The 25,507-nt window shown below is 40.7% G+C and overlaps 1 protein-coding gene across 1 annotated transcript in view; it reads left to right on the top strand.

The window, feature by feature from the left end:
- pigg (phosphatidylinositol glycan anchor biosynthesis class G (EMM blood group)) overlaps nucleotides 1-25,507 on the top strand; it is a 69,544-nt gene extending 44,037 nt beyond the window's left edge. The window contains exons 11-13 of the mRNA XM_084550133.1: nucleotides 7,477-7,786; nucleotides 11,449-11,612; nucleotides 18,673-25,507. Of these exons, the coding sequence (XP_084406259.1) occupies nucleotides 7,477-7,786; nucleotides 11,449-11,612; nucleotides 18,673-18,889 (691 nt within the window). The 3' untranslated portion in view covers nucleotides 18,890-25,507. The remainder of the gene's footprint in view (nucleotides 1-7,476; nucleotides 7,787-11,448; nucleotides 11,613-18,672) is intronic.

Genomic DNA, 25,507 nt, shown 5'->3' with positions numbered 1-25,507 from the left:
CAACGTCACCAAATTTTTGAAGCAGCTTTTATCAAATTGGACTGGTTTATTTCATGTTGCAGTTTTTATGTCCCAGAAAACATTGAACTTGCACTTGTAATCTTGTTAGAGAATAACTGCTCATGGGACTTGCCAAGATGGCTGCCAAGTGGTGAATTTTTCCTTTAAGGAAAAAAAAAAATAGATATTGAAAAAAGAAAATTGTTTTTATTTAAAAAAAAAAAAAAAAAAAACGCACAAAGCATACTATTTTGTAGGCATTGTGCATTTATAAATTGGGTTTGTTGTGTGCTGTTTTTATGTATTTTTTAACTACTTATGCACTTTTAAACTGAATCGAATCGAATTAAATTGGACTTTGACACTATATCCTGAAACGAAAGTTGCTGATTACGCATAAGTCTTAATTTACTGGTCTGTAAACTATTTGGCTGAGTCCAGATCAGTGAGAAAAATATGAGAACTGAAAGGATGGCAGAAATTCCTCACAGTAAGAAGTTTATTGAGACAATAGGTCATTGTGAGCAACAGCTTTATAAATATTTATAATGAATAAGCTTGTGATAATGGCTTTACTATGATACCAGGGTCGGTGTTCAAGTAATGCTGCTTTGGGTAGATTTTTAGGTGGAGTCATTTTCTATGTAGACTCGCCTGACAAGATCAGCTTTGATCCAGTGATTAATGAAAACACTCTGCACGGCAGCATTGCTGTGTCTGCTTTAATGAATGTTTAATGCCTTGTCTTAGCATATTAGTCTGGTAGCGGCTGTTCTCTGGAAAGGGTTATTTCATAGTATCTCTTATGTTTTTAAGTGTACCTCTCAAATCCATGAGTAACCTCAAAAAATGCATGCAATAGTAACAAAAAGCATTGTTCTTAATGATAAATGTGCTCCTCTGGAAGATGCAGCTGAATGCCATTTTCCCAACAACTTTGTCTTTGTCTTTGTTGTTGTTGTGGAAGCAGGCCAATCTTCTTGTGAACTTTGTGTTTACTTTGTGGTCTGAACTGCAGCATCCCAAATGAGGACTTTTATAAACCTTTCAATACAAGACGACAGTATATCCGAGAAAGGGTTGATACGGTAGGACTGGTGTTCAATGCTAATGCTATATTCTGGAACAAAAACTGCCTTCAGACACGGTGCATACCACCACCACCACCACCACCAAGCACCTGCACCTTTAAAGCAGCATTTTTAACCCAGCATTTGCTGATGTTATATGCTGCATCTTAAAGTGGCTGTCAGCTTGCGTATGTGTCTATTTCAAGCTGCTGCAAGTGGACAGGAAGCAATTGGGGGGACAGGGACATTAGGGATTGCACGAGCCGTGTTTAGTGTTGCTTCACCTCCTGTTGCCAGCTACTTGCCACTAGAGGTGGATGGAAATAGTGTAGTTTAAGTAAGAGCTGAAAAAGTGGAAGAATATGATGATGAAAATATGTCTTATTTACACCTTCAACCTAAAAGTCCCGTGAGATATACTATAATGGGGAGACCCTTGAAATAACCACAGCCCCTCTAAAAGTGGCTGCATTTGGGGAAATTGCATAAACAGCAAATAGCCTCTATTTCTCAGACAAGGAGAACAGCCCATGCATGCTGCTTCGGAAAATGTCAAAGCAAACAAGATGAATTTTGCATGTTTCAGTTTCGGGGAGGATGCTTATCGTGGGGCATAGTTTTAAGAAATGCCGGCACATTAAATGCATCATTGTTTGGCAGAAGCATGTAGGTCAGAAAGATTAGTTTAGTAATTTTCTCAAAATTTTCCTCCCGTACACACTAGTCAGCATACAAACCCAGCAGCTCACACCCATCACTTTCCTCACATAAAATCAAATCCAGGCTAGGACTTTCCGCTTTTCCTCTGCATAAAATAATGATGAATACAATCCCTGGCATATTGTTCGGGGAGTTGTGAATAATAAAGAATAGTGCTGTATCGAGCATATTACTCCTCTCCTTTCCTCTGTTGGAACAGGTCTCCATAAAACAGGCTGATTAATAATACATGCGCAATACTTGCTCAACTCCTTCAGGGTCAGCTATTATCCTGTAGTCCTTTCGCAGCGTTGACAGCGTCCTGCTGCAAAAGAAATGCCCCTTTACTGTGATTACCTTCGACTGAGAGAAGTCGTGCTCGCGAACGCGGGCTTTTCTGAATTCGTAAATAGCTTCAGAGCTGTCGCGGTTTGAAAACATTATGAGAGGCAGCCTTAAATGAATGTTGGGTATTATTCTGAAGATGATCTGGGGACCCCTTTTTCACAGCAGAAATGGAAAGAAAAGCATTCAGGCACATTAATGATGACTGCATTCCAGTTCAGGAAGGTCCTGGTAATGTGAATGCCGGCTTACAGGAACATCTTACTGAGACATTAAATGGAGCTGAGCCTTTAATGTGTTTTAGTTCCACCTGTTCTTTTCCTGCTATGACAAAGTGCTACAGGTGACGAGTCAAAATGTCTGCTGTGACAGTTCTATAGGTGAGCACATAAGAAGCACTGACCTTTGCAGAGAATATAATTAAGTCACTTCATGCTGTAACTCACTGAAAATTCGGTGGATTATTTTTAACATCATCGCAATCCGTTATGAAAGAGGACAAAGCAACTTGTTGTCTGTTATTTATTTAATAAAAACTAATTTACTTATTCTTCATTTTTTAGACAATGTTCGTAAATATATGTTAATTGAAGAGCAGCTGTGAGAGGGGAAAATCTGTTTAATTTAAGGCTCTCTGGATAAGAGCACATGCTGAATGCCTAAAATGGAAATTAGACTAAATGTAATTGCCTTTATAATCGGAAGCACTTTTCCTTTAAAGCTTCAATTTGGGACTTTTTCAGTATATAAATTATTGATAGCTGGGAAAGTTTTTTTTGTGGAGTAAGCCTTTTAGAGGAGGAAGAGCTTATGGAAACTTATTTTTAACCTTGTAGGAGCTTCAGACTACTGTCGTAGGCCATACATTATATGCCACGTCCGTCCTTAAATCTTGCTGAGCATGCTTACATCCTTACGACCATAAAAGGAAACTTTGTCCTTTCTAAACTTTTTTTTAAATGCAAAAAAAAATAGGTCAAGTCATCTTGAAACAATGCTGGATGAAAGATATGTGTGTCACGTTAGATTTTATTATGCATAAAAGCTTTTGTGTCACAGAGGCAAAAAGTTACAGAACTCCCTACCAAACTTTTTGCATTTACATTTTCTCCTTAAAGCCCCTTAGATACACACATTTGTCTTACTGTTTTTGTGAGGGCATCCGTTGACATAATGTATTCCCATAATCTTAACCATAACAGCTAAGTGCAGAAAACTTGATCTGTGGTCACACGTGAAATGTTGCTGTAGGTAAAGCGTAGCTCCATATCCTACGCCACATCCTGATGTGCACCTTCCAAGACATTTAAGTAGATGTTGCCGGGACAGAGACAGCTCTGATTGATCTGAAATGCATTCCCACGTTTATGTCTCCCAGTGGTCAGACAACCACAGAAAATTCACCCTCTTTCTGACTCCTACACACCCTCTACTCAGACATCTCCCCTCTTTGCTGCTGCAGTGATTTTATTAGCTACAACTAAAGCAGGATCCGCTCAGTCCCAGTCGCACTTGCGCGAAGTCCACGGAGAAACTCCACTGACTGACTAGACACCAACTAGCATTTCAGCAATGTAATCACAAACTGATGCCAACACAAGTGGAAATGCTTACACTGGCGTAGCCCGCTATGGAGTAGTGATTCAATACGGGGGGTATGAACAAAGTTTCTCCCTAACTCTAGCCTAGACGTAATTGTACCATTAACTCCAAAGACAAGTCTTTGAATCAGCCTTTTAAAAAGGTGTAAAAAGGTTGTAAAAATAGTCAGGCCAGAATGTCCTCACTTTAACAAAGTGTCCTCACTCCGCTGGTCTACTCACATTAGTCCTCATAAAGATAGCTGGACAAGTATGCACACACACACACACACACACGAGGTCCACCCACACAGGAGTTTCACTTAGGTTGCATTATTAGACCTTGTCTCAGGACTGCGGGAGTAGACAGACAGTACTTGATTGACATCTCCCTCTCTCCCTCACACTTGTTAGTGTTATTGCACCTTGTCGGTCAGAAGAACTCACCCTGTTATCTTTCTTATCGGTCCATTTTGAAATATCGCAATATTTCTGGCACAGTCCCATCCAGCTGTAACCTGATTTATAATCTAAACACCTGTGTGTGTGCAATAACTTTGTGAACCTGTGTTTATTCTGTTTTAATCATTCTAGTAAAACAGAAGTCCATAAATAAATCCTTCTTTTATAACAGTCTAGTGTTGCTATGGGATTGTAACTTACTTGTTTTATGTATATATATTAGCTTGATGCATTTCCATCAGGCTGGGTTTATTTTAAATACACCTCACAGTATAGTAAACTGCATACATTGTAACAAAGTGCACCTAATTAATTAGCAAACGAAAGTATATATTCATTTGCATAATTGCAGGTTAAAATAAAGTTTTTGGGTGTTCCTAACAATCCCAGCACTATGAAAACTAGACTCTGATTTAGTTGTTATTCTTTGTGTTACATATTGATTGTCCTTTTACCCAAATTGAGAACAAGGTCAAGTCCTGTGGCTTAATAATTTTGGCATTAGAGCTACTCTTTCGTTCCCACTTTGGCATTATGATTACATAAAGAGCCCAAACAGCAGGTAATTGCATACTCTTTATTATAGTAGTTGTAATTACTAATAATTAAAATTTATTTAAAAAAAAAAAAGCTTTTTAATAATGTTAGCCATGCACATTTGTTTTATTAATACCTCTCCATTATGTTCCTTAGCGTCCTCAGCCTGGTCTTTTTAATTATCCCTGTAAAAGTTAAAAAAGATAAATACACAAATAAAAGTCCCAATATCCCAAATCTGTAATTTATTTCAATATGTAGAGCATATTTGAGCCTTTATCATCAGACCTTTGACAGGGATAAGTAAACGTTTCACAAGAACAACTTCAGGAAAACCAACAAAGACGAGAACCAACACGCTAAAGGACAGAGAGTGAGAGAGACAAAAGGAGAAGGGGAATGTCTTAGGGGACAAAGCATCTAGAGACGCATCAGGAAAGAGAAGCCTGAGTTCATATAGAGGACAGAAAGGAGGAGATGAGCATATGGATGGAGGATGAAGACAGAGAGAGGGTTGACAAAAAAGAAAGGCTGTATGTTTTGTCCACCACTGCACGTTAATATTTTGTATTTTTAATGCAGTAGTTCATCTCAACAAAAGAGAAACGGTTGGGTCTCTGAAGTCTAGAAGAAAAAGCTAACCTGCTAGAGTAGGAGCTGCTTGTGTAGTTATTCACTGAGTTTATATCTTTCATTTCTTCATAAAAGATACTGAAAATAGCTCTGTGAAACGTTTTAGCATTTAAAATCAGCTGTCAACTGGGATGTTACGCTGATGCCGCTTACTTCTTACAACCTGTTGTCCGCTTGAGAAAGAAAACTCTGATGAATAGTCACGTGTGTGAAAAGTATTTGAATACATTGTCTTCTCAAATTATAGCGATTCAGAAACCCTGACAGACAAAGCGATGGGTGTGAGAAAGTCTGTTTTCCTGCGGCGATTCATTCTGTCTTCCAGCCTCATAGCTTTAATTATTAATGTTACATTGACTAGCCGCATACTGAATGAAGGAAGGGTTATGAGTCACTGAAATATAAGAAATCCTGCCTAACAAGTGACGGATATGAAATTAAAGTAGTGAACTTTGAAAGGCTGTTATAACAAAAGGTCTGGCTGAAATATGCACAAACCAAATGTATCATGCTTTACTTCACTGGCTTCATTACAGTCATATTAGAAAATGCATGCAGTCCATGAAATGTAGTTTTTGTTATAGTTCTATAAATGAAGGTTTCTGAATGAACCATGCAATGTTTGACTCAATAAAGCCCATTTTGTCATTATTTTTAATTCTATTCGTGGTGTGCCGCAGTCATCTAGTGGTCATACTGCAATGAGATGCATGTTGCTTCTCATTTCAGCCAAAGCCTTCAGTCCTGATGTTTGGCTCAGGCTGTTAAATGTTGGATTTTAAGTTGAACTTTTGTCTAGAATCACAAGTTGGAATCCGGCTACATCTAAAATCAGCTCCTTCAATGTACTCAAAGTCCTGAACATGTATTCCAAAAACAAATTATTCTGATTTACAGTTGGCGCTGTAAGTGACACCGTAATTAATGTTTTATGCAGGCGTTATTAACGTAAGCTCACCTGCCAGATAAACCTTGTTACTACTAAGTTGGTCCCTCTTTTGTCTTCAAAACTACCTTAGATTAGATTAGACAATGTGCTGCAGTTTGGTGGTTAGCATCGTGCAGTTGCTTCAGATTTGTCACCTTCACGTCCATGAAGCAATTCTTCCCTCACACCATATCCCAAAGTTGCTCTCAATATCTCAGAATATGGGGAACCCTCTGGTTCGTGGACAACCTGCTCTACCTACTGAATCACACTCATTGTCACGTTTAATAAGTTTGAGAGGATTTCGGCTTTGTCACATGTTGCGTTATCGTACTGGAAGTAGTCATTGGAAGACAGTGTTGTCATAAAGGCATGGACATGGTCAGCGAGAATACTCAGGTAGACTGTGGCATGGAAATGATACTCAGTTGGTACTACGGGGCCACAAAGTGCTACGTGCTGTGGTCCAGCTACATACCAGAAGCTGTACTGCCAGCTAAAATCAATCAGATCCGACGAAGTAAACTCACGGTGTTGCCAGAATTTGGTTGTTGAGGCTGTGATTAATGAGAAAGAGAAGAGAAATCCCCTTCATTTAAAGATGGATCTCATCCTGCCTCTGTGCATATTGTAAGGTTGAGTTAGACCAGCAGAACAAGCCGCTTTAACCACCAGTTAATGCTGTTAATGCTCTTGGATTCCTTAGTTTTATTACTTGGTGAAGTTCTAATTATGAAATACACCAGGGTGCTCTCCGAGTCCAAACTGCATGTGGATTCTTGGCTTGGGTGAGCGCGGCTTTGGATTTCAAAATGCTCGAGTGAGCCTGGACCTCTCAATAACTGCTCACGATTTGAGTCTATTTTGTTAATATTTTTTAGGCAGATACTGTAAGTTCTGTCTCCTTTACAAAGAAGGTTCGTTGAGGTCTGAGACATTTGATTTCATCAAGATTGTTTGGATTTTGTTAAGTAGTTTAATGAAGCATTTAGCCATTCCTTAAATACTGTGAAGCCTTGATTGAATCATTTTCCTCGGGTCTCAGAACCGGTCCCTGGATATTTAACTGCTAAACACACGGATAAGTACAGCAAGAAACCACAGCCCCAAGTTGCTTCTACAATTACTTGAATATTGAATGAGAAGTTTTCTGTGTGAAAAAATCAATAGAGGCTTCCTCAACTGAGAAACTGAGACGGTGTCTGTAATCTTTCTCTTTTAGGGGGACAGTGGAGGCCCGCTTTGTTTATGTCTTTGTTTTGGGCATCCTCTTCACCGGCACCAAGGACCTGTTGCGATCCCAGATCATCACAGCAGATGCCAAACTGAAGAGCAGGGGATTATGGGAGATTTACAGCGGCTTGGTTCTGTTGGTTTCGCTGCTGTTTCGTGCTCACAACCTGCCGGTCCTCTGCTGCTGCCTATTGATCCAGACACTCATGGCTCAGTTTATCTGGAAGAAACTCCACTACGACGCAGCTCAGACCACCATCATGCACTACTGGTTCGGTCAAGCCTTCTTTTACTTTCAGGTAAGCACCATTAAAGTCAAAGATAACACGTTTAAAGAGCCAGTCTGTCTGTTAGGGGACCACTTGTGCAGTGGAAAGTGTATTAAATAATAAATGTCTACAAATGTTCCTTTTTTTTTTGTCGACTTAACTCAAAGTAACATTCCCCCACAAAGCTATAGAAAGAAATGTATAACACAAGCTGTGGAAGTGTGAGTGTGATGTATCATCACCTGACCACAACAACATTAACAAACATTAAAATCTTTAGAAAAAGTGGGTCATTCCAATAAAATCAGTCATCAGTAAATACACACAATTGTTGTTAGATTCAGATTAGCTGAGCTTTTACACCAAAGCCCCTCCCACAACATTTCTTGCATCAGAAGTTTATGCTCCAGCAAAGATCTGCCAGGCTAATCAAAGAGTTTGGACGGGCTTTACGTGGTGATGGACATCTTTGCGCCTTGGAGTTGAACTTATCCACAACAAAATGGCTCTGAATTATCCAGTTACATGCAGAGGTAACTTCTGATAAGAACCAAATGGGGATCTTATCAGAATATGAGTCTGGCTACACCAGGATAATCCAAACCTGCATCCCAGACCAATTACAAACTGTCTTAAAAGGGCAGCTGTGATATACAGAGTGCAAAATTACCAGGTTTGTTCGACTAAACGTTTTCCTCTTTAAGGTAATATACGATAAGGAAAGCAAAATGTCAGTGGGGAGTACCCTACACAGCGCAGAGGAAGTGGTAATTGTGTGTGTGATGTGAACACAGCCCACCAGAAAAACAAAGTTCAGTGTATAGTCCAACATTTCTTTGTAACTGGTGGACGTTGTCCAGGGCGTATTATTAAGTGAGTCTGGTGGAAGTGTGGGCGGCTCCGCGTGGCTCCACTCTTGGACAGTGGAGCGCAGACTCTGGCTCCAAAGTTGAAAGATGGCGCCGCCCGTATCCTCGGGAAAATAGCATCAGTTTGGCCGATGCAACGAAGTGGGGACACATTGTCCATATTTATACAGCCTGTGATTCAGAGCTAAAATCACTACCTCTCATAGATACAAAAAAAAAAAAAAAAAAAAGTTCAGGGAACAACAGAACAGCAAGCAGGTTTCATCATGTCTGATTATAAGAGACATCTAATTTAAAGCTGTGACACAGAGTGTAGCAACGTTTAGCAGAGCTCTCACATCTGGTAAAGTGTTACATAGTGTAATAGAGGTTGTTCAGGGCAGAGGAAGTGTTATACGTTTGATTACTTTAACCAGCACTGCCATGAAGGCTACAGACGTTCCTCAGTATGATACCTGCCTTCTGAATTAACCTGCACTTAAGAGCAGTATTTGACTAGCAGCTGTGTATTGTTGTCAACACTGAACTACCACATCACTAACAATTTAATAACCCTCATCACCCTCGTGTCATTAATGCTGCAATGGGCTCGGGAATAGTCCGCCGCCAGACAATTATCAGCCTAGGCGTCCGGGCATGTGATTACAGACCTTTTGAGTAATATCACTCTCAACGCAACTGAAACCACAATGAATGTGTAAAGCAGCGACGTATGCGAATTTAAGATGCTGCTCTGAAACAAAATCAGAATAATCACAATAATGTCCAGTTAATCAGGGACTGCAGTTACGGTTGATTGTGAGCACTGGGGTCTGAATTTATCTGAGATCTTGACTGTTATTGTTGCCTTGACTTTTTTCAGTAGCTTTATTATAGGCGTGCCTAAAAAAAAAAACAAGAGGGTTATGGTTCAATATTGCAGGTAATTTCAGCGAGGCAAAGAGGAATTTGTGGCTTTCTTGACAATTTTCTGTGGATTTATCGGCATCCCTAAACCAGATGGTCAGTAAATCATAAAGGAGGTGTTTATTCTTCTGGAATGAGCCAGTTTCTGTAAATGCTGCCTCACGAGTGGGGACGAGTCACCCCCATGAGTAAGAATTCAGATGCAACTTAGCAGCCTTCTGTTAAAAATAGGTCTGTCAAAGTTAACTTGTTAACGCGGATTAATCCATCATCATGATGGATTAATCCGCATCATAATTCTGAACGTCTCCGGCAACGCATGTCGGGCAGTAGACTTACTGTCGCGGATGCGCAAATGGACAATTGATCCGGTAGTGACAGGCAGCAGAACCAGCCGATAAAGATGGAAGACGCTGAACAGCACTTTATCTTTTCGGATTAACTGCCCATTTGCACATGTGCGATGGTAACTCTACTTGGACAAACCGCCCGAAATACGTTGCCAGAGAAGTTCAGAGTCATTAAGTGCTGCAGTTGGGTTAATTTCGTTATAATTTTTAATCAGATTAATCATGATGATGGATTAATCTGCGTTAACGCGTTCATTTTGGCAGCCCTAGTTAAAAACATGAATCCCCAGGATGGTTTTAGAGCTCAGGATTAAAAGGTGAACTCTTGTTGAACTGATGGCAAATTACAATAGTTATTTCTGTTTTGCAGTATAAAGGTGTCGTCTGTTCTTCGTACTGCAACAGACGAGGCGGGCTCACTGACGTTTATCATCAGAATCAGTTTTTCTTGATTTTCTCTTAAACATTTCTTGCCGCTCTATTTTTTTGTTTTTATTTTTTTTCCACAAGTGATTTATTCGTTGATGGTGCAAAATGACATTTGAAAGATCGCAGCAGGAAAAGCAGAAAGGCAAGCAAGCAGAAAATATCCATGCGCAGCCTGCAACCTGCTCACTCATATTTGCTGTTTGTTTAAAAGGGAGCCAGCTGTTTTCCTCCTCTGTGATCAGAGACGTGTGCACAGAGGGGAGAGAAGCCGATACTTGATGTGTTGCTGCGCGTGGATCATCATTGCAGTCACATTTTTTACAAGAAAGCCATGTTTGATCTCCGCTGATTCTCTCAGATTTTGCTTTTCCTTGTAAAGCGAAAAAAACAAAAACTGTGGAGTATACACACAAGAGCCTAACAAACACATGGGATTTTAAATTTTATTTTCAGTAGATGAAATTGAATAAATTTAGACTTTATAGGAAGAAATGTGAGCAGACGAGACAGAGCTTCTCAGAGGTGCAGGTTAGTGGCTCAGGTTGCTTGTTATGTCTAAAAGCTAGCAGGACCCTGCACATATTAAACCTATGAAATGTTTCTAACACATGTTGTCACTCTTTTTTTCTTTTCAGAGATGCAAGAGCTTATTTTCTTCTTGTGTGAATTGTTCCTACATTCACAGACCCAAACTTTAAATTTAACTATAAATCTTTTCTTTTGCTTTCCATTGATATACATCCAGTAAAAAACTTGAGATGAAAAGAAAAGTTTCAGTTTACTGGACGAGTATTCATCATGTTACAGAGACTTAATTAGTTGCAAAGTTAAATAAAACAGAAATATGCAGTTCTTTACTAAATCAAATATATTTTTTGGCACAAGTGCATATACATGGTTAGACAGTAGCCCCTGTGGTTTCTGAGTCCAGCTCCAGACAGAGTGCTGTGTGTGCTGCTCCGGTCAGAGACTGGAAAAACACAAACAACTGGGCCGCTGGGAAGTCGCCAGAAGCTCAGAGTAATGATGATAAAGCAAAGGAGGCCCAGTTCTTTGGAACTCTGAAGTGCTTACACAGACTCACACACGGTCTGTGCCCTTGGAAACGCTAAAAGACAACTCTCTTGTGCGCCTGCAGGGCAATTCCAACAACATAGCTACCGTCGACATCTCAGTTGGCTTCGTCGGGCTGGAAAGCTACGTGGAAGCTCCTGCCATCTTCTTAACAGCCCTCAGCACTTACGCGGGTCCGCTGCTTTGGGTCTGTCACCTCGTCTGCCACCTCAGCTCAGAGAAAGTCAGGTGAGTGTCTGTTTAAAAGTCATCATTAGGTCTTTTCCCACCAACAGAAACCAGGTTTGGTTTGGAACATAAAATATTGGGTTCCAGAGAAAACCACATACTATCTATTGGATCTGAGCGTGAATTGTGACACCATTGGTAACGTGAGTGGGTGTGGACAAAAGGCTCTTTTAGGGCACTACGGGACATAGACGCCGTAACCGAGCCATTCATACTTGTGCACTCGTCAGTCTGGCTCGCTCTGTAAAAACGCCACCCCAATGCTAGTTGGCGTTGTGTCTTATTTGTCAGTCGGGTTTAACATTTGTTTCTACTTCCTGTTTCGCATTCAACAATGGCGACTGAAGCTTTCGCTGACATTTCGCGTTTGGAGTCACACAAATGTCTGTATCTCCGAACCTCCTCCGTTAACCTTTCCTCAGTGTGTTCCATCTTTATTGATCCAAAACAATCAGTTCGAAAATTGCGGAGATGGAGAAGCAGCCAGAAATACTAAAGCGGACACACGCCATACCTACGGCTTCAAATTGACCCAGAAGCCTATATAAGCCGTTAAAAAAGAGTTGGGGTGTTGCCTGGTTGTTCTGTGAAATTCAGTTTAATTTAATGTCAACATGCACCTTTGCTGAATTTCAGCAGGATCTCAAAGTGCAGAAACCTACTGAAGTTGGCTTAAGATAGTTTTAATTAAGCTGTAGTTGTCACATATGTCATACCCAGTGGGTGTTTGTATTGTTGTAGTGTGGGGTACTTCAGGGGTGGGGTATGTGGAATCTGAATTCACAAACTGATGATCTTACAAGTAAGCTGAATATCGGCTGTAGGTACGTTGTAAGAGAGTATAAAGACTATTTAGTGAGCAGTTAAGCAGCAAAGTTATAAACAATCATCTAAAGGTGAGTGTAGTTTAAATAGCTGTAAGTAAAGGATAAGTATTTGGGATTATTAGCTAACAGTGATGAATTAATGGTTTACATTGTTAACCACTGCTAATTTAAAAGAATGTTGAAATTGTTAGCTAAAAGCCTTTTGTAATCACATTTCATATATTTAACATAAATCCATTCATTAGTTTATCAACCACAATTATAGAAACTACTATAAGTGAATTCAAACATGCTACTCTGTGTTAATCACACAATCACATACCATCGTCAGTTTATTTTAAATGCTTCAGTCTGAACCCTGTCTGTGGGGGGGGCAGTGCAGGTACACAGTTGTTCATTGGTTTACTCACGACAACGAGACTGACTTTCTTGCAGGGTATTAAAGATGGATGTGAACAGCTTAAACTGCATGAGACTTCAAATGGAGAGAGGCTGTATGTGTGAAAGCAGCCAATAACTACAGCTTCCCCTCAGCATGAGGTCTCTGCAGCTTGATGAGCTCTGTGGCTGGGCAACAGCTGCCCTGCTGACAGAGCCAAAGTTAAAATGCTATTTTAATTTAGACAAAGGAAGCCGTTTGGATTTGTTGGTTTAACCTGCCTCTGTTGGGTCAGTGCCAGCTACAGAAATGCAAGGATGTGTCGGAAGCAGCAGCCTTGTGATTAAAAAGAAGAAAAAAATAAAAATCTCTAATTTATGGAGAATTTTTTTTAATTTTGTAAGCACAAAAGACCCATAGAAAGTAGAGTGCAGAGGGTGAATATACATGATTTATATTCTTAATAATCTTTGATCAGACATTTGAATATGCTGTGTTTAACATTTCAGTAGTCCAGACAGGGAATGATTAAAAAGTTCCAGCCATCTGAAATATTTCCGTGCTGTGAGCGGCGGAGCATATGGATGAGAAGGCTGATCTAAGCTCTTTCTTAGCTTGTCGTGACAGCTGATGTGAACTCGACCTTTTATTTAGCAACAGCATCAAAATTTAAATGGCTTTAAATCTTTCATAATACAATCTGTTCACTTTTATGCTTTTATGTATAAACACTAATAATTATATTTAGTATTTGAGGTTCCCAACTTCTAATAAGGGGCGGCATAGTGGTGTGGTGGTTAGACAGACAGATAGATAGATACTTTATTTATCCTGAGGGAAAATTCGGTGTCCAGTAGCTTCATCACATAGAAAAGTTGAAGATGTGAAAGATATTTAAGTATATATATATATATATATGTGTGTATTTACCAGGGTTGGGTAGTAATGGATTACATGTAATCTGGATTACGTAATCAGATTACAAAAATCAAGTAACTGTAATCAACCCAGATTACAATACAAAAATTGTGTAATCAGATTACAGTTACATTGTTGGGGATTACCTGATTACATTTTATCAATAAACCTTTGATTAATGAGCTTTGAAACATTAGATGTGAAAAAATCCTAATATGTTGTAAAAAGAACATTTGTTCAAACAACTTTTGTTCTTTGTTTACAGACTTATTTACAGACTTATTTTGAGATTTTGAAAGACATGTTGTGGATATGTTATGAGAAATGTTCAGAAAGAGAAATATGAGAAAAGATAGAAAAATGTTTTAGGAATGTTTTTAGTTGTAAACATTCAATATGATGTGAGAAAAGAGTTAAACAAGTTGATATGAGGATATGGTCTGAAAAATGGATATGTTCAGAGTAAAGAAAGTACTTAGTAATAAATATAAAGTTTTTAGTTAATACAGTTTTTAGTTCATTCACAAAGGAATGCTTTACTGAGAGCAAAAAGTTTTCTTAGATGTAATGAAATAATAAAGAGAAAAATAAAAAGAGAATTCATTGATCAATTCTGTGACGGTGTCTTTTACTTAAGGTGCATATTTATTGAAGTAATCTAAAAGTAATCAGATTACGTTACATGTTTTTGGTAATCCAACTGATTACAAAAATTGCCATGTAATTTGTAGTCAGTAATGGATTACATTTCAAAGTAATCTGACCCAACCCTGGTATTTACACACACACACAGATAGATCCAGTAAAGGTTCAAAAAGGCAACTGGACTTGTAGAGTTGTAGAGTTTTTTGAAAACTCTACAAGATAGAGATATATAATTCTGTGTACAAAATATACAGTAGTACCAGCAGTGACCACAGTCCAGTTTGTTCCTCACAGGGAGGACAAACTTGCAGCCAAACTTGCAGCCTGTCACTGAACAAACTTCTCTACCTGGCTATGGTGTCGTGTAGACAGTGGTGGATCTTGTTCATAATGGACTGGATTTTGCTCACGGTCCTTACATCTCCCACCGATGTCAGGGACTCCAGCTCTGCCCCTACCACAGAGGCCACCTTATGTTTCTGCTTGTCCAGCCGCGAGGTGTCCTTCTTCTTAGTGCTGCCTCCCACACACACACCACAGTGTAGAAGAGGGCACTGGCGATGAAAGTCTGGTAGAACATGTCCAGCAGCTTCCAGCAGATATTAAACAACCTAAGTCTCCTAAGGAAATAGAGACGGCCCTGACCTTTTTTTGGATACTCGTGTTGACCCAGGTACTTAAAGGTCTGAACCACCTCTATACACTCCCCGTTGATGGTCATGGGCTGCAGGTGGAGCCTAGACCTCTGGAAATCCACTACGATCTCCTTGGTTTTAGCTGTATTGATCAGAAGGTGGTTCGCTCCGCACCATGAGACGAAGTTGGTCGCCAGATTCTTGTACTCCTGCTGCTCTTGTCCATCCCCGATACACCCCACAATTGCAGTGTCATCTGTACTTGAAGTCCAAGGTGTACAGGGTGAATAGGACAGTCCCCTGTGGTGCTCCAGTGCTGCTGATGATAGTCCCGAATGTGCAGTTCCCCAACCTGAGAATCTCCCAGTGAGATAGTCTGCTGTGCTGCATGTTCTCCCTGTGTCTGTATGGGTTCTCTCTGGGTACTTCCTCCCACCGTCCAAAGACATGCTGGTTAGGTTAACTTGTCCAGGATCCTTGACCTTTCCAGGGTGTACCCCACCTTATTGAAAATGAATGAATGAATGGACTTCTAATAAGGACTTCATATTTTAATAAGGACATCATCTTCCTACTGAGGGGTTGGTCAGATGGACAAGCCAGGCAAAGCTGTGGCATACAATAAAAACATTTTGCACTAGAAGCAAGGGTCTCAACTAGCGGAGCTAACAAAAATCACTTCTCATTAACCTGTAACAACACTTGAGATGTGTTGTGCATTAATGCATATAATTTCAGCATCTCTGCTTGAACCATTACTTCAGAGAAAGCTAAACTCAGACACGCCACTTGCATTGATTTTTGTTGCTCGCCGACGGTAACTGCAACAATCAAAGCGGGCAGCAGAACGCTTTTAGACGGACGGTAATCGATCTGCCGATTATTGGAGCTGACCGTATTAGCCGTGGTTTTAGCCTCCGAACAGCCAGATGGCCGGGATGTTGTCCGTGCTGTCATAAACACTGTGTCTGCTGAGGCTCCTGCAGGGCTTTAACTTTCATCTACAGTTCCCTTCCCTACCCATTATAAAACATTACATAGTGCATTATGGAGCGGGGCATATGAGCTTCCCTTGTTGTCATTACTCATACATTAACTTGGGGCTTTCCACGGCAGCCCCACCTGTAGCGCACACTCTGAGGAATTGTGACGAATGAAATAGTCTGGGCTCATTTGTAATTCACTCTGCAGCCTCAGCAGCTCGACCACAAGGCACGGACTGGAAATGGACTTTGATCAATAGCGGCTCAGCGGGTTTCCCTTGAAACTATATTCTTATTTAAACAGGACTGTTCATCGTCTTAATCCCTATAATCACTGCTCTGTAGAGATTTTAAAATCTCTGTTATTTGGACATAAAGGCAACGAGCACAAGGGATAATTCTGTCTTACTGTTCGCACCGTTTATGTCCAAACCACTGCATTGGCTCTTTGAAATGATCTTTGTTGAGAGCTGTGAACAACTCAAGAAAGTGGAGATTGTGGCAGACAGCAGTGTGCTGCTTTGTGAAAAGGGTTTTTGGTATTTATTTTATTTTATTTTTATTTTTTTGGTGCAGAATAGGGGTTGAAGGACTTTGGATATTTCAAAGTCGACTAATATGTGACGAAAGTTGAGTTGACGTCAACTAGTCACACATAAAAACACAGTTGAAAGTAATGCTTTACAACAATGAAATCTATATTCTTGACCTGAATACATATTGTAGCGTCTCACACAAAAGAGGCTTTTCTACAAGGTAACTGAAGCTTGAATACGGGGCTACTGACGGCCGTAGACCACGCCAACACCATAAACACCGTCAGTCCGACGCTGCTAATATGCGGCTGTCGCTTGGCAAAAAAGAAAGTTCCAGATATGTATAGCCTATATAAATCGTCATTGTAAAATAGGATAATGTAGCCGGGATAAAAAAAAAAATCCTTTGCCGTGTAAAGCAGCTAAAGGTCTTATAATTTATGACCATGAAATTTACCATCAAGTTGTTAATTAGCAGCCTCCTTCTCTCTGTTAGCGCAGGACGTTTGGTGAAGTCGTTAACTGCAGTAGTTGTTTTGTTGTATTTCAGGACAGACTTACATATTCTGCATGTCACGGTAGAATGCGCTTCATTTTTAGTGAAGTAATTCCACACACTTGATGAACCGCTGCTGGTTTGCTGCAGTGACCCACTGGGTTGAGATTGGCGACTAGTCGACTTCCTGCTTAAAGCGTCACGGCACAACATTAAAGTCGACTAGTCGGTACAACCCCTAGCGTAGGATAGGCGCTGTGCTTAATTTATCCTTCACTTTTCCTTGTACTATTTCCAGGCCTTTTTCTTCACACTGCTCATTTTGTTACACTCTTGAGTTTCACTTTTAATGAATGACATCAAGCTGAAGCTAAGTTAAGCTTCTTCATCACCTTTTTCTTTTATAAAAGTGTAAATTAGAACTGACATCCCAGATGCCGTGCGTCTTCTCCTACGAGAGAGTAATTTGCAGGCAGGATTTTTGCAGCCTGTTTATCCTGGTTACCCACCTGAGAGGTCGCACGTGAAAGTTTCAGTCACACTTTGAGGCGGCAAACAAATAAACTCGAGCAATTTCGAAGGAGCTGTGGAAGTCGACATTAGCCGAGGAGCAACACTGACGTGTTGATTCAGAGGGTTTCAGTTATTTATCACCTGATTGTTTGTTTCATGCAGCTCTGGCTGTCTTTTCATCTAAGTTACTCTGACCTTATACTCTCCAGCCTCATCTCTCTTCATCTGAGGACGTGGCGACTTTGAGTCACAGCTTTAAAAATGGATCCATTCGGGCAGCACAAGCAAATGTTTGCATCTGTCATTTCAACCTCTTAGAGACAAATGTTAACTCTTATCATCTAAACTGTCTGTTACGAGACTAATTACTGATTCAACTCTGACCTGATGTTTTTATAGCAGTCAGCGTGCCAAGAGTTTTACACAGCATTTATTGACTGAATGAATATAATTTTGAAGTGTGTGGATCGTTATCACTTCCAGAGAAGTGTTTTATGGTACAGGGTGATACTCAACAATGTTTAAACTGTGTCCGATCAGGACAAAAAAAGTCTTTTGTAAGTTTAGGTTTGATTTATTCTTTTTAGTTGTGCAGTTTAAAATGAGTGGAATGTTTTGGGTGAAATCTTGATGTTCTTATCAGGTGTCAAATTAAATTTGTCAACCTGCCTGTGGTGAAGAAAAAGATCCCCATACTCATTTACTAATGTGTTTCAGCGCGTCTCAGGGCACGTGCACAAAGTCTTTGCGCGTGTCGGTGTGCGCTTGGTTTTATGTCATTATGTCCTAATCTCCTGGTTGCATCCGTCCTCCCATCGCGCAGCTTTTAAACTCATTAAATTCTTTATCAGAATTTGGCTGCAATCTGCGTTATTGTGAGAAGATAATGGGATCAGAGTCTTCTCCTGGGTGCACGTTGAAATAATGTGAAAACTGTGTCCTATGAATCATCAGATCCGTCAAACAATCCGCATCTTTACCGAGTCTTCACGACAACATAACGCAGAGACGACCTTGGTTTGCACCGACATTTTTTCCTCGCTATTCTACAGGAAGTTTGCCCGTTAATAACAGCGCGACGCTCTGCAGTGCTTCCTCCTCCCTGATGAATCTTTTTCCTCTCTGCAGGAGCCCGGTTGCAGTCGGCCACGGTTGCTACTGTCTGGCCCTGCTGAGGTCTGTGCCCGCCGCTGCCTACATAGTGCTGGTAACCGTCCTCCGCTATCATCTCTTCATATGGAGCGTCTTTTCACCCAAACTGCTCTATGAGTCAATGCACCTCCTGCTGACTGCAGGGGTCTGCCTCGTCTTCAACGCGATGGAGCAGAGCTCAAGTAAGTCATAGGAAGACTGTAAACCTCCTCTGAAGGGTCAGACACAGTCCACTCGTACTGTGGGAGAGACTTTCAGACTGATACACTCAACGATATTCCCATCTTTTGTAATTTACACATATCTGTTCACAGTATGTGGACGGATGTTTAAGTCCATCTAAACTCTGTCCTTGTGGGGTTTGACGAAGACACTCAAGGAATGCACTCGTGTTATATTTAAGCAGTCTATTTAAGTATTTCTTCTTTTGGATGAAAAAACAAAATATTGAATAAAAGTGAGATGGTGTAATGATTTTTGAATAACTTTTTACACTGTATGTTACCTCAGGGACGAGTGTACAGTGAGCTGCAGAGTTTGAGCTCCACGTGTAATTGAATGACTTTGATGCTACATGGAAATCTTCGTATATTTTTGTTCTGAACATCTTGATAACTTGATGCTTCCCCTTCAATGGAACTCACGCGAAGACTTTGGCGTTCAGAAGCCAGTTAGCAAGATAACTACTAACTACTTAAGGCAAAATATAAGAATGAGTCAACATTTTGCTCAGATATGTTATAAATTACAATATATTAAACAACAACATCAACCCCGACCATTTCTGAAAACATCAGTAAACTTCACACCTGGGAACTGTTCAAATATGTTCAGTTACAAGGTTGTGGATACCAAAAGGTGTGGCTGCTGGATGTTCCCATAAACGCCGTAAACACTGTCTAGGTCTAGACCCACACCTTTACCATTTCTCATTTACTTTACCCGAACCTCATTAGCTTGAATTTGGGCTGAGCAATATGCTGGGGAAGTATGCGAGGCCACTAGACTCAATAAGGTTTTTTGTCTCGGTGGGAAGAGCGCAGATGCGAATCATAAATTTAATTACGTCTGGATTCCATTTAGCTGCTTCAATCTCAAGGTCCTGGTATTGTTCGCGCCAGCTGCCGAGCCTTGCGGTCGAACAGAACGAGGCCGTTTTAAATGTGATTAGTAGCACGTGTGCTTTTTTCTCCTGTTCCGAAGTTATAATCTCTTCTGGGGAAAGAAAAAAATAAATAAAAAGAAATGTGTAGCGATTGATCATAAGTGTATGATTTGCCTACAGTAGAAGGTAGCGCGAGGTGCCAGTCATTTACAGTCTCCGTGCCCACACAGCCTTGAGGAGAGGGTCTAATCAGGCACCTGTGTGGGTGTAACACGGGGGGTGCAGAGTGGGAGTTTTCAAGACACTACAAAGAACATTTCCAACATGCTGCACAGACCATTAGGTAAAATATTATGTGATCTCTCTTTTTTTTTTAACTTTATTCCAACTATCATGAGAATTTAACCAATTACTGGTGACATTTTGGAAAAGTTGACACAAAGCAGCGCTAGATGAACTCCGGTTTGTGTATGTGAGCGTGCAAACTTCCTCAAAGAGAGGGGGAAGAGCTTCTTCGGTTTTTATATCCTTTCATTTTCAGGCCTCCTACTTTCTCACCTTCTTTTCAAGGCGTCTATTTGCAGCACTAAAGGGGAACTACCTATTTCTGGCATAAAATACGATCGTTTACTCACCCATATAACTTTTGTGTAATTTGTATTCCTTCGGGAGATAATTAGATCAGCGAATATCCATATAGTGGGAGGGACTGGGGCACCGAAACGCAGCCTCTAAATAACGCATTATCTGCCTCGAAACTCATTCATTTCACCAATATTTTGTTATCGTACACTAGCGCTATTCCCCGTTGAGTCCGGAGTTACCTGTTATCATCATCCGGGGGTAGATTGACCTACAGACCACTGACCTGGATGATGTCATCTCTAAGCGCCGCGCGCACCCGCGACGGTCGGCTTGTTTACCTTTAATTTGCTACTGCTACGGTTCGTCCACAAACACAGAATTGGAAAAATATTCAGTCATGTTGCAAAAAAACTAGCAGTGAAATGAACGAGTTTTGCGGCAGATGATGCGTTATTTAGAGGCTGCGTTTCGGTGCCCCATTCACTCCCACTATATGGATATACGCAGATCTAAATATCTCCCAATTGACTACAAAGTACACAAAAGTTATATGGGTGAGTAAACGATCATATTATATGCCAGAAATAAGGTCCAGGTTGTAAAAAACAGTAGTTCCAGGTTGTAAAAAACAGTAGTTCCCCTTTAACTGAGGGGTGCAAAATAAACTAAAATCAAATTAACCTTTAACAACTTAAATGCATTGTATAAGAAAATAAACACAGATTTCTCCCAACAACTTAAGTGAGCAAACAGAAAGAAGAATTATAAAGCTCTAATTGAGGTTTAATTAATTCAGCAGCAGTTGAGTGTTGGCAAACATTTTGCTGCATACACTAACAATTAGGGGCCTGTAACCTGCTCTTAAGAGCACCAGACCCACTGGCCTTTTTTGCACTTTGATTGTTATTATTTATTTCAGTATGTCTCAATGAGGATTCAGCCATTAGGCTCAAAATCAGTCCAAGGTAGGACGTGGGGGAAACTTGTCAGAGTTGATTCAGAAGCTGAAACGTTACAACTTATTTTTACTTTATTTTTTGTCCGTCTTGCGATTTGGATACAAGTGTCAGGATCTAAAGGGACTCTGGCAGCTCAATGCAGACTCTCAAACTCCCTTAACTTCGCTCTGTCTTTTCACTCAGTGTCGCTGAGAATGCCACCAAAGTGAAGCTGGCTTTGATCCAGAGCAGTAAAAGTGCGGAGCCAAAAGAGCAAACCGAGTGTCGCTGTCCAAGTACTTATGGGGCGTTATTACGCTATCTCTGTGATTGCTTGAACTCTTGTTTTGAAAGTGAAATCTGAAAATGGAAATATCTGCGGTCCAAGTCTCATCAAACCTCCTGCGGGGCCTAAACTCTCAGCCTGTGCAACGTCACTTCATCACGATCATTCATGTGTTATAAATACTGTTCCCACCTCCAGTATGGAGGACGTCTATTTCAGCAGAATGTGACGTAGACTAGAAAATAGGAGCAAAGACTTCCAGCAGTAATTTTGTTCTCGTACGTCGTCTGATGAACAGCTGTGACTACTTCAAAGCTTCTGGTTGTTTATAACCTGGCAGTCCTACCCTCATCATCCTCTGAGATTTAACCAGGGGAGAGGGAAGCAAGCTGAAAGACTGAGTGTTAAAGCCGCAGCGTGCAACTTTTCACCTTCAGGCAAAGAAGTGAATCGCAAGTTCCCACCCCTACACTTGTCACTCACCTTGATGAGCTGTCTGCCTTGAAACAGCATCTCGCCCGGGGCCAGGATTACTGACAGCCCCCAAGCCGCCACAGGCGTCAGGGAAGCAGGTGCCAAGCCGGGAAAGGAGGAGGAGGAGGAGGAGTAGAAAATGAAATAAAAAAAAAAAAAAAAAGCAATGCTGGTGTTCGTTGTGTTTGTGAATTGATTTCATCTGATGCAAGACGAGCTTCACTCTTTGTTTTGCTGTCGTCGTAGTTGTCGGCGTGTTTCACCTTGACAGGGACCTCACTGCCGACTAGACTGACAGAAAGTGGAATTTAAATGTCCAGAGCATCATTGGAAAGTCAGACAAACAAGAGGATTTGCATTCGCGCGCACAGGGTCAGCGGCTGACACATGCTGCATATGGATCACTGCAGGTCAGCTGTTTTGCATCAGAGGCAGGACGCATTTAGCTTTGAGGAAACAAGGCTCGGAGCTAAACTGGCACATGCTTTTGTCAAGTGCCTTTTCTTCTGTTTAGCTGAACGGCGAATCTCACACAGGCTTCAAACAAAGTCCGATGTTAATATATTATGGAGCAGGTCATCTACATGTGGCTCACTCTGCCGGCGTTCAGTATGCCTCGCATCGCCGTGCTTGTCCAACAGCCATTGCAGAGTCTTTACAAACAGAGCCGTTACACCAACCAGATGGCAGCTGTTTGTGCAGGTTACTCCCTGCGATTGTTATTCTTGAAGGCGATTTAGAATAATTTGGAATGCACGGCAATACATTTTCTCAAATGGAGATCGATTTTCTGCTGTGAGAGATAAAAATGATTGTTGTTACGGACTGCTCGGCGCGTGTTTCTACTGTGCAGATGATGAATTATCCCCGATGGAGTTACATCCATCTGCATCTCTTCAGCGTCCTTGTTCTCGAAGGAAAGATCTGTGAGGCTGCTCTACAACGCTGAGCAGTTCTGTGGAGTTTTGAGAGACTCCTGTAGTAGACCGAGTTTGAGTTTATCATTATAGGGGTAATTTATTTAGCGGTTTAGTGATTTTTCTGGGCTATTATAAGGGGTTATCTGTTCATTCTGAGCATAACACATCCCTTCTTAAACAATAGTGGTATAGTGGTGAGCATAACAGTTGAGCTTTACGGATCTTGTCTAAAAGTACATCTTCATCTCCAGTCCCCAAGTCCCCAACTGCTCCCCAGGTCCATCTGTAAACACTACTGTGTAAATCAATGATTCCCAATCTGGGGTACGCGTGATTCTGAACTCAGCCTGATTACATTTCGAAACTGAAAAAACGGAAAAACGGGTTGTTTTATCGTTTTTTGATTCTCCACCTAAACGAAAAATCAAAAGACAGTTTTTCATCCGAGTCAATTATGTTAATAGCTAGATTGTAGGACAACTGGCTTTGAAGTTATATATATGTTTGCTGCTAAATAAAAAAAATGTCTGTGATTGGTGTACAGGTGCAAATCTCCTGGTGATATAGCTATACTTTCTCCCCAGAAACAAGCAAATCTCGTTCTTGATTTATCTTTAAATTACGTCGTCAACAATTCTGATAACTTTCTGTCATTTGAGCTGTCAGTGTAGAAATGTTTGGTAGATTTCTTTTTTTCAAAAGTGAACTGCTGTTGCTCACTGAAAATGGTGGTAAAGAAATCTATTTTGTGAGAAATAATTCACTTTAAGGGATTTTATTTGTATGTTATGCATGCTGAATGTGGGTGGTGGGGGTGGCGGCAGGCTCAAAGACATTTTTTTTTTCTAGCTGCTACAAGTGCGTGAGAGTAGGGGGCACATGGCTGGAGGTCAAATGTCTGAAGGGGTACGGGCTGTGAAAAGTTTGGGAACCACTGGTGTAAATGAATGAATGGGTTAAATGCAGAGAATGGAAAAATGATTAAAGTGGCGCTCTCAAATATAAATAAGTTTTGTTCTCTTTGGCGACACCTCTGGCAGTAAGTGGTAATTGCAGGCGGGGCGTCTTTTTGAAAATCCAAATAGTGTCCCATGTGTGACATCCTCAGTCAGATGAACATTCGCTCTGCCAACTGTCTCTGGCACAAAAATACATCTTCTGGGATATGGATCACTAACTGAGCGGTAATGTCTCCACAGACGCCCTGTTCCTGTAACACAGTAAATACAAGGACTTTCATATACTTTCATCAGTGGGCTACAGCCTGGGTCACCTATATTGTTGTTAACTAATTTGGTGACAGGTAGGCATTTATTTAAATGAAAATCTGTGAGATTGCCACTATAAACGACCTAAAAGTGTGAGTTTTTCAACACTGCTCATAACAGAGCCGCAGTTAAAAGTTTTTATTGTGATTTAAAGATCACACATTTTAACTCCAATACGTCAGGGTGAGAATATCTAAAAAAAAAAGAAGAACTGGTTTCTGGCTGAAGATCGCTCAAATGCTCAGCTCCTCGCATTGAAGAAAATAAATCCCGATGCAGGCCTTGCTGGTTTCTCCGCTTATTTTGAGAAAGGATTCCCGGTTCGTCTGTGAAACGTGTCTGCATCGGTGCAGGAAGAAGCCTCAAAGCAGCTTCTCGCAAATCAGATGGGGCAACGCTTTGTGTGTGAAATCATTCCTCTGTGTCCAAATATCCAGCAGCCCATGAAATGGATCAGAATAATTGTTTTGTTCACATGGTTGAAAGCTTTTAAGTGCGCCGTGTACGTCACAAAGAAGCTGGACTGTTTCCTTTGTGTTTTTTTTTTGTTTGTTTTTTTTAATCTCTGCTGTAATGACTCTTGTGTTTGTATTTGTCCCTGCAGTGTGTTGATTTAGTCTCCGAGAGTATTCATGTCAACCTGTGTTGTAGGAAAAAACATGTCTGTATGAATAAAATGTCTTCTGTTGTTTTATTACTTTGACTGTAAAGCAGCTACGAAACGACTCGGATTACTCCTGAATGACAAAACCTTGCTTCTGTTAACATCCCACTGGTTGTTTTTATGTAGTTTGTAGTAACTATGCAATTCATCATTCTCATGTATTCAGACATTTTTCACAATTCTGTCTGTCTGTGATCCCTTTTGTCCAATTAACTGTTGAACTTGAAATCATCCTTGAAGCCAGCGCTGACCTTTTTCCTTACTTTAAAGTCTGTATTTTCTAAGTTTAAAGACGCGTCTTGTTTGTTTGCAAAGCTCTGCAACCACTGTGAATGAACGAAAGGTGACAAATTAACCAAAATCGACTGTTGATGTTCTTAACAATAAATTAAATGACTCACTCTGCAGCGTAACTTGGATTTCATCAGCTTGAAGAACGTTCAGCACCTGAGTTCGGCCGAACGCTCACATCTTTTAAGCGGACATTTTAATAAGAAGCCGTGCACATTCGTTCGCTCCTGTGATATTAGTGATTAGCTGGCCATTAAATTGTCTTTCGGCTTCGTGCAGC

Source organism: Chelon labrosus (genome assembly GCF_963514085.1).
Source record: "Chelon labrosus genome assembly, chromosome: 8".
Taxonomy (NCBI): domain Eukaryota; kingdom Metazoa; phylum Chordata; class Actinopteri; order Mugiliformes; family Mugilidae; genus Chelon; species Chelon labrosus.
The sequence above is the reverse complement of the archived record's forward strand: the minus strand, read 5'-3'. Positions and strand labels throughout refer to the sequence as shown.